The sequence below is a fragment of the Delphinus delphis genome, chromosome 12 (assembly GCF_949987515.2).
Source record: "Delphinus delphis chromosome 12, mDelDel1.2, whole genome shotgun sequence".
In the NCBI taxonomy this organism is placed as follows: Eukaryota; Metazoa; Chordata; class Mammalia; order Artiodactyla; family Delphinidae; genus Delphinus; species Delphinus delphis.
In genome coordinates, this window is record NC_082694.2 from 43095254 (window position 1) to 43114271 (window position 19018).

General features: G+C 38.1%; 1 protein-coding gene across 6 annotated transcripts in view; it reads right to left on the reverse strand.

Moving 5' to 3' along the window:
• Nucleotides 1-416: 416 nt before the first annotated feature.
• CCDC85A (coiled-coil domain containing 85A) overlaps nucleotides 417-19018 on the reverse strand; it is a 203251-nt gene continuing 184649 nt past the window's right edge. For 2 of the 6 annotated variants that reach the window (XM_060026568.1, XM_060026567.1), the window contains one exon: nucleotides 417-2246. In XM_060026568.1, coding sequence (XP_059882551.1) covers nucleotides 2197-2246 — 50 coding nt within the window. In that variant the 3' untranslated portion in view covers nucleotides 417-2196. Of the gene's footprint in view, nucleotides 2247-12028; nucleotides 12128-15580; nucleotides 15701-18827; nucleotides 18963-19018 lie in introns of all 6 variants that reach the window. The other 4 variants (XM_060026563.1, XM_060026565.1, XM_060026564.1 and 1 more) reach the window with 4 other exon arrangements.

The window sequence follows — 19018 nt, forward strand, 5'->3', positions numbered from 1 at the left end:
TCTTTCCCCAATAATGTATAAGCTTCTTAAATACAGATGCCGAGTTTTCCATTTCTTTAATATTTTCTCTCTGGTGTATTTTCTTGTGATTACTAATATTTTAATAATAAATAATTGAAGTTTAATCTTATTCTATATGAATTAGAAGAACAAGGGAAAGAGTTTATAACTAATTTTTAAATATTCTTAAATATTCTAAATTTTTAACTACATTATACTAGAAAATAATGAATTGAGGAATCTCAATATTAAATCCCTCATTAAGCGCATATTTAAACATGCCTTTGTCTTGTATTTAAGATAATGAATCATCTGTATTACTACATTACTGTCATCATACAGGAGTAATATGATATTTAGTGACTATTAGAAATCTCCATTTAGGAAAAACATTTTGGAGAAAAAAACCACTGAGATTAAATAATTTATTATCATTGCTAAGATGAACACATATACTTGATGAGTCAATTTTATGCAGAACTTTAAAAAAATAGTTTTAATACAGTATCAAAATTTACACAAGTATTTTGTCAAAAGACCAGTGTTCCTTGTATTAGCTTCTGCAGGCTCTACTGCAGGCACAGAAGCTTGTTTTAAATGTCTTCAGAGTGTAGGAATACAACAATTTAATGATGAAGGCTTTTCAAGAGAAGGTGTAAATATAGCAATTTTCTTTTATAGAGTAATAATATTCTTAAAATATATAACATTTTAAAAGAAAAGCTTAAATGGTAACCCAATTACAATAATTAGAGAATTCTATAGCAAATTAATTCATAAATATTTTCTGAGACCAGAGGGCTGCTTTTTCATCACAATAACATTCAAAAAAGTGTAACAATTCCTTCACCAATGACAATTAATACATGTGTAATGAGCCTGTTTAAAAACAAGAGCAACAACAGAATATCTGCTATGAATCAAATCTAAGTAATTTAGAAGAAAACTGGGAATTGTTGCATTCCTACTTTTATAATCTTAAACTACAATATAAAGTTAGCATTCGTTCACAGGCCTCTTGCACATTCATACAAGAAACTATCGTTGCATTTGGATAAACACAAAATACCTATCATAGCATTTCCAATACACACAGTCTATTTATATATATATATATATATATATAAAATATATATATATACACCAAAAATAAGGAAAGCAAAGCAAAGCTAGCACACCTCCTTTTCAAACCTCAAGCAATCTGAACAAGAGCTTTTAGCTTCAATAATGAAGGACATGCGTCAGTTTCATAAAATGTTAGATAACTGCTGTAGGCTAAGAAAGCTTTTTTCATAAATGCAGTGCAATATTTTAAAGTTTACAGAAAGTTTATTAAGTATAACAGCATGTCTAGAAATTAAATTGTAGAAATTAACATCTCACGGCTGGAAACACTTAGAAAAATTGTTTGCTTGTTCTTTAATTGAAACTGTTAATATTAACATTAATGAATACACTGAAGATGGAGGTTGATGTGTTCCCAAGATGTGTCTTCATGAGCAATACATTAAGATGAAAAGAAAGGATATATTTACTTTGATCAATTAAAATAAATGGTACTCGCTGATAAGCACCTGACAAAGTCCTGCTACCCTCCTAGCTGGTAAGGAAAATTTATGTGGTATTTTTAGCACCTCAAAAGTCAAAACGAAATCCCAGAAACCTAATCTTATCTTGCGTTCAAATCAATTATGCATCAGGAACTAGTATTTTATTAACTAAAATATAATAGGTGACCAACTCTCCAACTTGGGAAGCTGGAAACCACCTCTTATCTTGAACAATATGGTAGAACACTCCCACCATTATATGCAATGATTCAATTCTATCAAAACCACAGAGGCTCTACTGGACTCTTCCAATCATGCAGGTTTCCCAATTACAATTTTCCATCTGAAGAGTCAAAAACTTTTAGTTCTAATGAAAATATTGGTACCAAAATGGTGATTTTCAAAGCTACCTTGTTTCAGATTGACTGTTGTGAACATTGAAGTGAGAGACAAAATACAACTTCAGTTACACTAAAGATTTTAGAGGGAAAATATGTGCAATGTACAATCACTCCATGTTATTCCATGAGTCCAGGTTTGTGAAAATCCACTCTTTTCTTCTGTCTCTCTGGCAGTGGTGATGTCATGTTTGAAAGAGAGTCCTTCTCACATGGGTCCTTTGTACTGGTTTCCAGACAAATGCTGCCTAATTCCAGGACACGAACCTGCAGCATCTCCAAGTTTCCTCCATACAACCTTAAGAAAAAAAAGTAAGCATCTTAATTGTCCTCTTCCACAAAGACATGTATATGTTTTTTTGTTCTAAGCGGGAATCTATGAGAGGGACAAAAAGGAATATAAGACAAGAGACAAAATATTCACATATTTTGTCAAACACAAACACAAAATGAAATGTGATACAAGTTTCTAAATCACAAGAACTGCTCAACAGATGGGACTACGACGCTTTGTTAGCAACCAGGGTCAGAATTAAAGAATGACGTGCCAGCTTACACTAGCTGTGAGAGTGGTCCTCAACTCTAGCTGCACACTGCACACTGGGAGTTACTCAGACAGGTATGGTCATCTATTTTTTGTTTTAAAAGCTTTCAACATGATTCTAATATCTAGCCAGAATTAAGAACACATGAGCAAAATCATCCTGGTTCCTATATTATACCTCTAAAATAAGGGATACCAAAATGTTAAATAGCTAAGAACAAACGCTCCTTCATTGTCCTTAGTGGTTTAAAGTCCCTGAGGTGGTAGCATTAAGGGTCAGTGGTAGAGTTCCCTGGTTTCCCCTGCGAAATGGGGGCCTCAGTTATCATAAATCTTAGCTACCCAATATGGTATCTCGGATTACCACAACAGAAAGCATACAGATGCAGGGAAAAGATAAGAATAAATTCAAGAGTCACTAAAATAGATACAACTACAATATGCTAAAAACTGGTCCATTTTAAAGGGACAGTAGCAAAAGGTGAGATTAATAAGTAATTGTTACTGAATTCAACAACGACATACCAATATACTAACATTAATTAGGAAACACACACAGTAAGTCATAACCCTCTTAGAGTGTTTCACTATTAGGATTATGATCAGATTAATTCCACAAAAATTTACATCGCTCTAACATGAATACAAACCCGTTGGCTCATTAATTATTCATAGATTGTGTTTCTCTGTTTTCTCTTTTAAAAAGAGCAGATACTCCAGGGAAGCCAAGTACTATTCACAGTACTACATAAGAATATACAGGGTTCTGTCTACCTTCATTTCGAAGCCCATGTAACTATTAGTCTCTCTGTTTTAGCAGGCACAACTATGGGATGGAGATATTGTCATGTTTGAAGGGAACTGTAGTATGGTCCTTAACTATTTGGAAAGGAATGATATAGCAATGGATGGCTCAAATTGTACCCAAGGGAGCTAGGAAAGTGTCATTTCTCAGTACACTGACTGAAGAGGCACAAATTCTGAATCAGGAAGCCAAGGAATGCTATGGACTTTGCCTTTCTAGCCCTTAAATGGTATACGTAATTACATCTACCCAGAACGCTTTGATGTCTTGGTTAGAAGCAGAGGATAGAGCCAAATGATCAGGGACGTAAGGCAGTAGATGATTACAACTCAAAAGTGCAACCCCTCTTCAAGTATTCAAATGTAGAATGCAATGGGCCTTAACCCTGAAATTACTATGTGGTGAAAGGAAACTCAGAGAAGGCAGGACTCTGAAATAAGCCAAGGATACAGAATATTAAGGCGGACACAGAGTAGTGACTCACTAACTGAAAGCAGAACAGGTGGGTATCTGAGATGACCAGTCAAGTATTTCAACTGTTCTCAGGGAATTGACAACAGCCAAACAGACAAACCTAAGATAACTAAGACTACAAGATAGATTTACTATTTCTTAGAGGGCAGTGTATGTTTGGGGTATAGCTTGGGAAGAGAATAAAAGCACTTGGTGCTGTGAAGAAGAGTCTTTCCATTGTATAGATGTTAACTTATCTCCAGAAAGAATACCAGACACTGAGATGAAACAAGCTCTGAGTCTTTTAACGGCTATCACATTCTGAGAAAGCTTTTACATTTCTGTGACGTTACTGTAAAAGCACATAGTTCCTCTAATAGGTTTCATAATCTTACGTAAGTTATTTCTTACAAACTATGAAACTGTCTCACAATCTGTATTTTTCTTTAATCTCCAATATTTGCTATGTGTTTTTGATATATAACTTACCATGGTGACACAAATATTTTTTTACATCTTTATTGGAGTATAATTGCTTTACAATGGTGTGTTAGTTTCTGCTTTATAACAAAGTGAATCAGTCATACATATACATATGTCCCCATATCTCTCCCCTCTTGTGTCTCCCTCCCACCCTCCCTCTCCCAGCCCTCTAGGTGGTCACAAAGCACCAAGCTGATCTCCCTGTGCTATGCGGCTGCTTCCTACTAGCTATCTATTTTACATTTGGTAGTGTATATATGTCCATGCCACTCTCTCACTTTGTCAGAGCTTACCCTTCCCTCTCCCCATATCCTAAAGTCCATTCTCTAGTAGGTCTGTGTCTTTATTCCCGTCTTACCCCTAGGTTCTTCATGACCATTTTTTTTTCTTAAATTCCATATATATGTGTTAGCATACGGTATTTGTCTTTCTCTTTCTGACTTACTTCACTCTGTATGGATGGACTCTGGGTCCATCCACCTCATTACAAATAGCTCAATTTCGTTTCTTTTTATGGCTGAGTAATATTCCATTGTATATATGTGCCACATCCTCTTTATCCATTCATCCGATGATGGACACTTAGGTTGTTTCCATGTCCTGGCTATTGTAAATAGAGCTGCAATGAACATTTTGGTACATGACTCGTTTTGAATTATGGTTTTCTCAGGGTATATGCCCAGTAGTGGGATTGCTGGGTCATGTGGTAGTTCTATTTGTAGTTTTTTAAGGAACCTCCATACTGTTCTCCATAGTGGCTATTCACATTCCCACCAGCAGTGCAATAGTGTTCCCTTTTCTCCACACCCTCTCCAGCATTTATTGTTTCTAGATTTTTTGATGATGGCCATTCTGACCGGTGTGAGATGATATTTCATTGTAGTTTTGAGTTGCATTGCTCTAATGATTAATGCTGTTGAGCATTCTTTCATGTGTTTGTTGGCAGTCTGTATATCTTCTTTGGAGAAATGTCTATTTAGGTCTTCTGCCCATTTTTGGATTGGGTTGTTTGTTTTTTTGTTATTGAGCTGCATGAGCTCAAGTTCCCTCTATGCCTACTTTCTGCAGGGTTTTTATCATAAATGGGCGTTGAATTTTGTCGAAAGATTTCACTGCATTTATTGAGAGAATCATATGGTTTTTCTCCTTCAGTTTGTTAACATGGTTTATCACATTGATTGATTTGCATATATTGAAGAATCCTTGCATTCCTGGAATAAACCCCACTTGATCATGGTGTATGATCCTTTTAATGTGCTGTTGGATTCTGTTTGCTAGTATTTTGTTGAGGATTTTTGCATCCATGTTCATCAGTGATATTGGCCTGTAGTTTTCTTTCTTTCTGACATCCTTGTCTGGTTTTGGTATCAAGGTGATGGTGGCCTCGTAGAATGAGTTTGGGAGTGTTCCTCCCTCTGCTATATTTTGGAAGAGTTTGAGAAGGATAGGTGTTAGCTCTTCTCTAAATGTTTAATAGAATTCGCCTGTGAAGCTATCTGGTCCTGGGCTTTTCTTTGTTGGAAGATTTTTAATCACAGTTTCAATTTCAGTGCTTGTGTTTGGTCTGCTCATATTTTCTACTTCTTCCTGATTCAGTCTTGGCAGGTTGTGCATTTCTAAGAATTTGTTCATTTCTTCCAGGTTGTCCATTTTATTGCCATAGAGTTGCTTGTAGTAATCTCTCATGACCTTTTGTATTTCTGCAGTGTCAGTTGTTGTTTCTCCTTTTTCATTTCTAATTCTATTGATTTGAGTCTTCTCCCTTTTTTTTCTTGATGAGTCTGGCTAATGGTTTATAGTTTTGTTTATCTTCTCAAAGAACTAGCTTTTAGTTTTATTGATCTTTGCTATCGTTTCCTTCATTTCTTTTTCATTTATTTCTGATCTGATCTTTATGATTTCTTTCCTTCTGCTAACTTTGGGGTTGTTTTGTTCTTCTTTCTCTAATTGCTTTAGGTGCAAGGTTAGGTTGTTTATTTGAGATGTTTCCTGTTTCTTAAGGTAGGATTGTATTGCTTGAAACTTCCCTCTTAGAACTGCTTTTGCTGCATCCCATAGGTTTTGGGTCGTCGTGTCTCCATTGTCATTTGTTTCTAGGTATTTTTTGATTTCCTCTTTGATTTCTTCAGTGATCACTTCGGTATTAAGTAGTGTATTGTTTAGCCTCCATGTGTTTCTATTTTTTACAGATCTTTTCCTGTAATTGATATCTAGTCTCATAGCATTGTGGTTGGAAAAGATACTTGATACAATTTCAATTTTCTTAAATTTACCAAGGCTTGATTTGTGACCCAAGATATGATCTATCCTGGAGAATGTTCCATGAGCACTTGACAAAATGTGTATTCTATTGTTTTTGGATGGAATGTCCTATAAATATCAATTAAGTCCATCTTGTTTAATGTATCATTTAAAGCTTGTGTTTCCTTATTTATTTTCATTTTGGATGATGTGTCCATTGGTGAAAGTGGGGTGTTAAAGTCCCCTACTATGAATGTGTTACTGTCGATTTCCCCTTTTATGGCTGTTAGTATTTGCCTTACGTATTGAGGTGCTCCTAGGTTGGGTACATAAATATTTACAATTGTTTTATCTTCTTCTTGGATCGATCCCTTGTTCATTATGTAGTGTCCTTCTTTGTCTCTTCTAATAGTCTTCATTTTAAAGTCTATTTTTGTCTGATATGAGAATTGCTACTCCAGCTTTCTTTTGTTTTCCATTTGCATGGAATATCTTTTTCCATCCCCTCACTTTCAGTCTGTATGTGTCTCTAGGTCTGAAGTGGGTCTCTTGTAGACAGCATATAAATGGGTCTTGTTTTTGTATCCATTCAGACAATGTGTCTTTTGGTGGGAGCATTTAGACCATTTACATTTAAGGTAATTATTGATATGTATGTTCCTATTCCCATTTTCTTAATTGTTTTGGGTCTGTTATTGTAGGTCTTTTTCTTCTCTTGTGTTTCTTGCCTAGAGAAGTTCCTTTAGCATTTGTTGTAAAGCTGGTTTGGTGGTGCTGAACTCTCTCAGCTTTTGCTTGTCTGTAAAGGTTTTAATTTCTCCATCAAATGTGAATGGGATCCTTGCTGGGTAGAGTAATCTTGGTTGCAGGCTTTTCTCCTTCATCACTTTAAATATGTCCTGCCACTCCCTTCTGGCTTGCAGAGTTTCTGCTGAAAGATCAGCAGTTAACCTTATGGGGATTCCCTTGTGTGTTATTTGTTGTTTTTCCTTTGCTGCTTTTAATATGCTTTCTTTGTATTTAATTTTTGACAGTTTGATTAATATGTGTCTTGGTGTATTTCTCCTTGGATTTATCCTGTATGGTACTCTCTGTGCTTCCTGGACTTGATTAACTATTTCCTTTCCCATATTAGGGAAGTTTTCAACTATAATCTCTTCAAATATTTTCTCAGTCCCTTTCTTTTTCTCTTCTTCTTCTGGAACCCCTATAATTCGAATGTTGGTGCATTTAATGTTGTCCCAGAGGTCTCTGAGACTGTCCTCAGTTCTTTTCATTCTTTTTTCTTTATTCTGCTCTGCAGTAGTCATTTCCACTATTTTATCTTCCAGGTCACTTATCCGTTCTTCTGCCTCAGTTACTCTGCTATTGATCCCATCTAGAGTCTTTTTAATTTCATTTATTGTGTTGTTCATCATTGCTTGTTTCATCTTTAGTTCTTCTAGGTCCTTGTTAAATGTTTCTTGCATTTTGTCTATTCTGTTTTCAAGATTTTGGATCATCTTTACTATCATTATTCTGAATTCTTTTTCAGGTAGACTGCCTATTTCCTCTTCCTTTGTTAGGTCTGGTGGGCTTTTATCTTGCTCCTTCATCTGCTGTGTGTTTTTCTGTCTTCTCATTCTGCTTATCTTACTGTGTTTGGGGTCTCCTTTTTGCAGGCTGCATGGTCATAGTTCCCGTTGTTTTTGGTGTCTGTGCCCAGTAACTAAGGTTGGTTCAGTGGGTTGTGTAGGCTTCCTGGTGGAGGGGACTAGTGCCTGTGTTCTGGTGGATGAGACTGGATCTTGTCTTTCTGGGGGGCAGGTCCACGTCTGGTGGTGTGTTTTGGGGTCTTGTGGACTTATGATTTTAGGCAGCCTCTCTGCTAATGGATGGGGTTGTGTTCCTGTTTTGCTAGTTGTTTGGCATAGGATGTCCAGCACTGTAGCTTGCTCATCGTTGAGTGAAGCTGGGTGCTGGTGTTGAGATGGAGATCTCTGCGAGATTTTCGCCGTTTGATATTATGTGGAGCTGGGAGGTGTCTTATGGACCAGAGTCCTGAAGTTGGCTCTCCCACCTCAGAGGCCCAGCACTGACTCCTGGCTGCAGCACCAAGAGCCTTTCATCCACACAGCTCAGAATAAAAGGGAGAAAAAGTAGAAAGAAAGAAAAAGAAAGGAAGCAAGGAAAGAAAGAAAGGAGGGAGGGAGGAGGGAAGGAAGGAAAGAAAGGAAGAAAGAATATAAAATAAAGTTATTAAAATAAAAAATAATTAAGAAAAAATAATTTTTTTAAAAAATGAAAACAAAACCAAAAACAGATGGATAGAACCCTAGGACAAATAGTGGAAGCAAAGCTATACAGACAACATCTCACACAGAAGCATACACATGCACACTCACAAAAAGAGGAAAAGGGGAGAAAATCATAAATCTTGCTCTCAAAGTCCACCTCCTCAATTTGGGATGATTCTTCGTCTATTCATGTATTCCACAGATGCAGGGTACATCAACTTGATTGTGGAGCTTTAATCTGCTGCTTCAGAGGCTGCTGGGAGGGATTTTCCTTTCTCTTCTTTGTTCTCACAGCTCTTGGGGCTCAGCTTTGGATTTGGCCCCGCCTCTGCGTGTAGGTCACCAGAGGGTGTCTGTCATTTGCTCAGGCAGGATGGGGTTAAAGGAGCAGCTGCTTCGGAGACTGTGGCTCACTCATGCTGGGAGGAGGGAGGGTTACGGAGTGCAGGGCAAGCCTGTGGCCTCAGACGCCAGCGTGACGTTCACCAGCCTGAGGTGTGCCGTGCGTTCTCCCGGGGGAGTTGTCCCTGGATCACGGGACCCTGGCAGTGGCGGGCTGCACAGGCTCCCCAGAAGGGGGGTGTGGATAGTGACCTGTGCTCGCACACAGGCTTCTTGGTGGCGGCAGCAGCAGCCTTAGCGTCTCATGCCTGTCTCTGGGGTCCGCGCTGATAGCCCCGGCTTGCGCCCGTCTCTGGTGCTCCTTTAAGCAGTGCTCTTAATCCCCTCTCCTCGTGCACCAGGAAACGAAGAGGGAAGAAAGCAGGTCCAGACTTTTCCCTGGACCCCCTCCCAGCTAGCCGTGGCGCACTAACCCCCTGCAGGCTATGTTCACGCCACCAACCCCAGTCCTCTCCCTGTGCTCCGACCGAAGCCTGAGCCTCAGCTCCCAGCCCCTCCCGCCCCAGCAGGTGAGCAGACAAGCCTCTCAGGCTGGTGAGTGCCGGTCGGCACCAATCCTCTGTGCAGGAATCTCTCCACTTTGCTCTCTGCACCCCTGTTGCTGTGCTCTCCACCGCAGCTCCGAAGCTTCCCCCTCCGCCACCCCTGCCCGCGAAAGGGCTTCCTAGTGTGTGGAAACCTTTCCTCCTTCACAGCTCCCTCCCACTGGTACAGGTCCCGTCCCTATTCTTTGGTCTCTCTTTATTCTTTTGCCCTGCCCAGGTATTTTGCCCTGCCCAGGTATGTGGGGAGTTTCTTGCCTTTTGGGAGGTCTGAGGCCTTCTGCCAGCGTTCAGTAGGTGTTCTGTAGGAGTTGTTCCACGTGTAGATGTATTTCTGGTGTATCTGTGGGGAGGAAGGTGATCTCCGCGCCTTACTTTTCCACCTTCTTCCCCTCGTCTCGACACAAATATTTTAAATCAACAATTTTTTCTCTTAGCTTTTAAATAGTTTCCAAATATAAGAGTGCTAATAATCAGATTTGAACTACATTTTTTTCTCAAATTTCAGTGATAAAAGATGCCCTAGAAAACTTCTGAAGGTACACGAAGAGGACAATGAAGGATTTTTGGAAATACAGGTGAGCAAAAATCAATGCAAAACTTATCAAGATCCAGTTCATTAGTGGGTTGCTTCTACGACTCAGAAATAACTTTTCTAATATCTAAAAATCTTTCCTCAAAAAACAGTCCTGCTGTTTTACAGAAGTTCTGCCATTAAGCACAATGGAGATGGTCTCCTCTGCAAGCTATTGGGTTGGCCAAAAAGTTCGTTCTGGTTTTTTCTGACCAGATGTTACAGTAAAACCCAAACGAAATTTTTGGGCCGCCCAATACGTTGATTTTCATTCTTGAGGGAAGAAAATGGCAGTGGCAGTGCCTAGATTAACTACACTTGGGAAAGTGGAAAGGGCTGGTCCTCAGAGAAAATCTGGGTATACATCTGACTTCACTGTTCATTAGAGAACAATTTGGGCAAGTAACTTAGTTTCAGAATCTTAGTTTCTTCAAATATAAAATGCAAGTGTGGGGTTCTTATCGAGGACTTCCTAACCCAACTGCCTATGATCTGGGGTGAAACCCAGACCTCTGAATTATGAAGGAGCCTCATATGACTCTTTGAGAACCACTGGAGGTGTGACCTTCTATGGTCCCTTCTAGTTTTACAATTCCTAATGTCTGAACTTTAAAATTTATCTGAGGGAAATGTTCAAATTGAAAACCTTAAGGACAGGCAAAAAGCTACAGAAGATGAACAGTGATGCATTTAGGAAATTATGACATCTAGAACCAACGACCTTTTGAAAACAGACAAAAACAGATATGTAGGAAAGGAAAGCAGCCACAACACAAGCAAGCAGGAGCCTATATGTGCTGGGGCAAGAGTGTTAAAATGCCCATGGGACCTACTTTAACATTTACGGGATTCCAGGAACACCTCAGGGAGGTACATAAATGAGATAGCTGGCCCTAATAGCCTAAAGCTGAAGGGTATTTCCAAGCAATTTTGATACCCTAATGAACAAAGACTAGAGGGATAAAAGTACAGTATAAAGCCAATTCAAATCAGTGCTTAAAATAATCAGCCATGAATTTTTGCTTTTAAGAAATGTCTTCCCCTATCATATTCTACTTAGCTTTTTAACAAGCTTCACAAATTATAGTCTTGATCAAATGATACATCCAAGCATATTACCAAACTAAAATTACACAGGCTGTGCACTGTGAAAATAGCATGTCTTTTTTTTTTTTTAAACTGTGCTTTTCTATGACTTCATAAGGTAGATTTCTGTGTAGCTAACTCTCTCTTAAGTTCGTATCTACCTACCTCTTCCTATTTTGAGCTTGCATCAACCACTGAGAGGTAAAGGTACTGCTTGGCATGACAGGAGCACACATATCATATGCATGAAGAACTAAGCAAATATTACCTATTAAGATAGGGATTTTTTTCCCCTAGTTACAAATAATCTGAAGAAGGTTGTGTTTTCTTTATCACAGGTTTTTAAACATAATTAAGGAAAATTATGAAATGGAAACTTATTTTATCAAAACTAGTAACATTTTAGAAAATTTATTCAAAAACTTTCACAATTCATTCTGCAACACAGAAATTGGCTGATTCTTGCTTACCTGAATATTTTACAACATGATTACTGTGTTAATAAAACTGCAATAAAATTTACTAAAGAAAATCAAGGGAAGGTTGGTTTTACTTTCACATAAAAATATAAAGGCATTTGGCCAGCATTTTAAAAAGAATGTATTCATGAAGCAATAACTAAGCTATGATGAGGTTTTCAACATAGAATACACAATAAAGCACATTAAACTTACATTGCACATTTCTCTGACTATAGCTTTTTCTGTCTCACTAAGGTCATGTTCATACTCTTTACCCTGTTGACGATCTATAGTTTCCTGAACATCCAAGACCTGGATTTGTTGAAAAAGAAAAGCAAATTTCACATGGAAAAAAAACTTATTAGTTATGAATAAAAATCAAGGCGCTCCACTTTGTAAAAACCTTTAGTTTTCTCCATGTCTGCATATCAGAGTGGATTAGCATATGGCAAAATCTTTTAAAAGAGTTGATTGTTCTGAAAGCTATCTGAATCCTACTTGATTTTCAAATGGCCATTAAGAGCAATCTATTGCATCACTAATAGTCAATTGAATTCATTAACAATTAGATGCATTTAGTTACTTTGGTCATTAAGATAAACTTGATTGTCAACCATTTGGAGACAGTCAATAATTCTTGCTCCGTTGTAAAGACTGGCATGTAATTAATTAATTATATTGCTCAACAGTCCAGATGATATGTAGACACGGCCTAAAGAAAAAAATGACTAAAAAAGGTAATAGTCACAGCTGAAACTGGTCAGAACCCAGAAATATGTAGCATAAGAACTTTTTGTTAACATTAACACTAGTGACCTCACAGTTCTTTCCTAGACATGTTTCTGGTGCCTAGGAAAGGACTAGGCCACAGCTCTTTGACAGAAGCAAAGAGAGACAATGGCTCCCCATTTTTGTGAAAATATTTGAGCAACACTAAATATTTTTCATTTTTTCATCTGGGAATGAGACGCTTTTAAACGATTTTAGGTTCTACTTCTCTAAATTATCACTAAATGGATTGAGAATAAAATTCTGTTCAAAATGTCTTTAAAATTTTCATGTCAATACTTTCTGTAGTAAAAAAGAGGGCAAAACTTTCGCTTTGAGTGCTGTTTAGTTTTCTCTACATCAGCTTACATCAGCTTATAAATCAAATCATTGATGTAGCAAAAAACACCTTTTTCTAAAAGCTCCTGTAGAATCCACACTGAACTGTAACACTGCTAAGCTCCCTGGTTCTGCTGTTATCATGGTCAGTGCTGATAGCCACACCTAAAGACGTCACCTGAGAATTTGCACCAATGAACAAACAGGTGGACCAAAATAAATAACTCAGGCCCGAAGTGGGACCTTCATGTCGAGTTCATGGATACTGAGACTACAACAATATTTACCCGAGTTCAAATCTGTAATAAATAATCTCACAAACTACTTTCTCATTAACTCAAAACTTCTGGCCATTATTACTCTGTAGGTACTACTTCTTTAAAGAAGGATATGACAGTGGTAAATGAAAGCCTCATCCTGGTACTCAACTCATATTAGAGTCAGTTCACATTTTTTTTATACTTAGAGGAAATCACTGACGATGCTCAGTGAATATTCACAGAAAACTTAACTCCTGGAACAAGCTCATTTGGAACAAGCTCATTTGCCTACAAATTCGATTTATAATGTACCTCAGAGAAGTGTACTTAAGTTCAGTTAATTTCTACTAAAGGAAGTGAAGCTCTAGTTAACAGTTAGGAATTTTAAAGCAAGAAAAACGTGGTGTTATCACAAGTGGGCTAACTCCTCACACTGGCTTACAACAACACAGCTATGACCCACAGCTATGACCATGGAGTTTATTAAAGCCTAGACATTTAAAAAAAAACTTATCAGAAGATGAGAAAAGGAGCCATTGTCCTGACTATTCCTTTCAGAACAGAACAATCTTATGATATAAATCAGCTCTACAGTGGTAGCTTTTAAAAACAAAACATTGAGTGGCTACATTTCCTTTTTTTTACACTGAGATGTTCTGAGGATGCATTTCCCAGAGGCTATGTTTGCACATATTTCTGTTTCAACTCGTGGAAGCGAACCTATTCTATATTCAAGAGCTTCCAGTTACCCAATCAAGATGCTTCAGTTGTTTGGCATTACCCATTGGCCAAGTGAGGACACTTAACGTGTTCTGATTAAAACATAGTATCTTCCTCTCGAGATAAAATTTTAGATGAAAATTAGAGAATGAATTCAGAGAAAATTGAATAGCTCTTCCTTGCCCTCCTCTTCCTTTTAGGCCATACTAACACAGCTGCCTTGAGAAATTTGGGAATGGTGGCAATGTGACCCACTGCACTGATCTGATTCCAATTGCACAAGGCAATAGGCTGAAACAGGTTTCAAACAGTTTGGAAAGCAGGGCAGCGTGTTGCCTTTGGAGTATGTGCAGATACTAATACTACAGGATTGAAGCTACTCCTTCATTTTCCCGTTTCGGAAATGCTTTTCAGATCGCTAGTGCCTGATTTACGCTAAAGTAACAGCTTCTTTAGCATGCTGTTCGTACTAAACAGTATCCACATGCTGTCGCAGAGAGCAAGCCAGTTGATAAACCAGCAGCCCAGACACAGGGCGGTGCCCAATCAGTATGTGCTTGAGAGAAGCAAACTCATTTCATCTAAGTTACAGCAAAATATAACAAGGCAGCTAAAGCGACTGCTAAAACAGTCATCCTCAAGTAAATATTCTGCAGTTCTCATCTACTTCTTTGCTTTCTGCATGCCAAGGAAAGCGTGGGCCCCTTCACAAGAGTGCATCATCAGGCTGTTGATAAGTCATTCTGAAACCAAAACAATTTTAGAAAAGTCGTTGACACCCATGTGGCAAAAGCAGGACTGAAGCACTCTACTTACTTTATGGCTCAGAAAGGTTTGACCAAGGCTACATGTTAGGAATTATAGATAATTTGGAGGACAGTGTTTTATACTTTGGAACTGATGAAACTTCAAGGAACTGTCTCAGTTTTTAAGATTTTTATTGCCTGCCGTTTCTTCTCAGAGAGGTAAATATTTACACTGCTTATTATTAATTTTACTTATTGGAAAGCTCATTACTGGTAAAGAAAAATAAATGATAAATTTCAGCCAGATCTTTTTTTAAGTCATTGCTGAAGCTGAAGTATAAGCAAAAAATAAAGTATCTTCATGAATAAGACCATATATCTATTTTCTAATACTCTATAAAGAAGCATTAAAGCATTAACTAGAGTTTGAAGACTTAATTTCTATTTAATGGTGAACAGAGTAGGTTTTTGTTTATTTGAAAACTTTCAGTAAGTTGCACAACGTACTTCAGTTGCAAAAAGAAAGAAAAATATGGTATCTTTCCTTATTTTGGCCAACTATTAACTTCCTATATTTGAAGACATCCATGCTACAAACATTGCACAGAAAATACCTGTAACAGTATTTTACACATATGAATATACATGCACATCAGACTTCAACTTCGATGCAGATAGATATGAATCACATTACTCAAAACAAAATGATAAAACTAGAGATTCAATTCAACCATAAGTATTCAAACCCACTATTAGTTTAAAAAAATTAAAATCATACTTTAAAACTTAAGATTAAAAAAAAAGTTACACCATAAGGGCTCAAAAAATAAAGTATCTATGGTTAAAACGAGACCGTGAGGATTACCAGACTATAGCGAACAAGCCACAACACAACTGAAGTACTGGATAAACGGCTGTACACAGTTGGTTACCTTAAGAGAGTGTACCACGGGTTCAGGCTGCTGAGAAGGTGTGGTATGTCCACTGAAGCTAGCTGGAGAGTTGGGTGAACTGTTACTCCCATCAGCCCCTGATGACAACCTAAAAGAACCCTTAGTAGAAAATCAACAACTTTGTTATTAAAACAAAGGTCGTTTATAACTGCAGAGATGTCATTCAATATTCAATTTCACTGCCAAACAAGAATTAGCCATTTTGTTAATTTTCTCTAGCCTGTCCAAAGATGCTATCAACCTGTTAACTGGAATACACTCTCTGCTTGACCAGCAGAAAAGAAAAAAAAAAAATGTAACCAAGAGCCATCTCTATGCATTTCCAGATGTCACTTCTGATTTACCAAAGAGAGCAGTGCCCCCTAAGGAATGCCCATTAAGAACATTTCAAGAATGACTTTTTGAAACTTAAAGATACTCAAGAGTAGGGAATTTGTGAGTTACTCCACAGCTGAGTTAAACATGCTCACTCAGCAAGACAAATGCCATATTCCATATGTCTCAGAAAATGCAGACACATCACCATTTCTCAAAGGCATATTGCTGCATTTGAGAAATGGTGTCCCTTATAAACCCTTCTTTGAGGGAAAGACCTATGGTGGAACATTTCCCAAAGAGATTTAACCATATTCAACATCTTCTTCAAGAATTCTCTTATTTTATGAACTTTTAAAAACTGAAAAACAAAACATCACAAATTACATATTTGTAGTGTAGTGACTCTTCAACTGAACTGCTGAGAAGTCAGAACTTGGGCATTATTAATTTGACCTGTGAGAGTCACAGTCACCCATACAGGAACTGGGAAAAAGTAAAAAACATCACTTTTTCTAGGGGTTCCTTGGGAAAAAGACTAATGGATCAGGAAAGAAAAAGAACAGCAGTGATCTATCCTCCTAGCAAAAACAGTCTAATGGGAATTGCCCAAACCTGTTTTTAGGGCCTGAGAGATTTTAATTTCTGTCCATCAACAAATCTACAGATTTTTTCATAATAGATTAATAACTGTTCCCTTTAACTTGATCCTATGAATCTAACCCCCCGAGAAGGAGCCAGGGAAGGTGCATCATGTGTGAAATCATGAAAGGAAGAAAAAACAGTGATCTGGGATGTTAATTTTCCAGCATCTACAGGAGAGCTTCTATGTTGTGCATTTTGGGGATGGGAGGGAGAAGCTGAGCACAGGTTACAGGTATGGGTTTTACACAAACACCACTATTTGTAGAGAAATTAACTCTTCCTGTTGAGTTTTACAAAGGTGATTATTTATATGCAACTTGGAAAATCTCTCTTCCCTTGTCATTGTCCTTTCTTCCTGTGTCCTTGAAGGCTATCCTTGCCACCTCACAAGCCAACTGAGGCCATGTTCTTTTCCTAATGCAATCAGGTCAGGTCCTGCCCCCGCCCTCACTAGCCAACAGGGAGAGGAAGCCATGGAATCTGACATTTAGGTGACCTCTCCAGCTTCTGTCTGCCGTTGCAACTAATGATGAAATTAACAGGAGGTGATGAACAGAACATACAATTATTATAGCCCCAACCCCCTCTGGGAAAAAATTGTTTATAATATTTGTTTTGCTGTATTTGTAATTTGGATCAAATCAGACATAATAGTACCCAAAACAAATAATAGAAAGGAAACTGTTTGAAGTTTAAAGATGGTTAATAATAGGCACACACTCCCCCCACCAAATTTGGGCATCCTCTTCCTTTGTAGAGATCAAATATTTCCAAAGCGAAGGAGTTATAAAGGAAGCTCTTCTTCCCTGAAAAGCCCTGATCCTCTACTAGTCTCTTTCCTGGCTGGTATCACCCTTATGAACTCTTTGGAAAAGGCTTCTGAGGTTATACAGAGTTCACATGAACCCTCTCATTTAGACTCCACCACTGCAGTGCTGTTTCCTCTGACTGGTAATCTAACTTGGCAACAATCCTTCCCCCTCTGGGATACACTCCCTTCCAGTTCTCCCTTTCAAATCCTTTTCTGCCCAGCCCTTCTGTTTCAAAGGTTCCCTTCCCAGACCTGGCAAAATGGTAGGCATGCCAAATTCTAGCTTGCTATTCCTTGGGCACGGGACCTCTATCTTTCAGGGTATTTTGGTTTAAGAGAATTTCTGAAATCAATGATAAGTAGCTTCCCTAAACCAAATCCTCTGGGCAATTAAGCATTGTTTAAACTTAAGGAGAGTCCTGTCTGTTCAGAAAAACATACCTTTTTATTAAAGAAGTTTCATCATCATCATGAAGGCTACAATGGAAACTACCCAGTGGAGAAACACTTATCATTCAGGGATTAAAGTTCTACTTAAAACTTGTTTTGCGAGCCATGGACTGGTAATCACTAGAAAGGTCAAGGTTTATATTGTATGTAGTTTTTGTGAAGCCGCAAAGGTTACTGAATGCTGGTTAAGTTGTACACTAACAGGTGCTAAAGAGTTTTCTAGATTATAACAGAAACAAGCACCTCATTCTATCACATCTTATTTAGTTACTATGAAATAAAAGCTTAGATTTCTATGTGCTTATTAGTAGAATCAGACCAATACCTGGAGTTTTCTCTGGGCTCCATCAATACATATTCTCCATCGAATAATACATTTTTCACTGAAGTATTTTTAAAAATATGCTACTGGGTGAAATACTAGCCCAACAAATAATTTTAAACAGTCCCTTGGAGTTTATTTCAATAAGATTTAGCCCGTTTATTTAAATTGTATCTTGGCTGGCTCAGGAGACAGGGAATTTAAAAAGAAAAAAATCTTACTAAAATGGGAAATGTGACTCCCAGCTTTGGGGTTGCTTATCTTCAGGCTACACATGATCACACAGTGCACGTACCACCTCTTGGGTCAGCAGTCAATTTGAAAGGGCAAGGAATAATTTTCTGGGCTGGTCGTGAGACATCTGATGGTGTCTAACAATTCATTTCCATGGCCACTGACCTTTAAACTCCTTTTCACAAAAGGTGCAGGTACTTTCCTCCTCCTCCAGTGTTTGGGGTTATTCAACTTTCACCCCCAGGTTCAGGGAAAAAAAAAAAAACACTGAAGGCGACCATTTAGGAGGTGAAATAGACTCTACTCCCGCCTTCCCTCCCTGATTTGGACACACAGTGACTTTCATGTGTACAGACTTATTCTTTCCCCCCCAGTATGACTCTTCCTCTAGCAGCAGAAGCCATCTGGTTATGCACAAGTAAATCAGCAGCTGACTCGTCTTCACTCACCGGGAGAGTGGGCAGGCATCGTCCTATTCCTCGGCACCCTTGCCACCACTGCCAGACCCGCCGGGCTCTGGGCCCCCAGCCTTTCTCCATATTTGAGCTGTTTCTAGTTGGAGGTTGCCTTCTATTCTGGGTAGCCTTATATTTGGAACAATATAGTACAATCACTCAGAAAAATACTGTTTCCCAAGTCT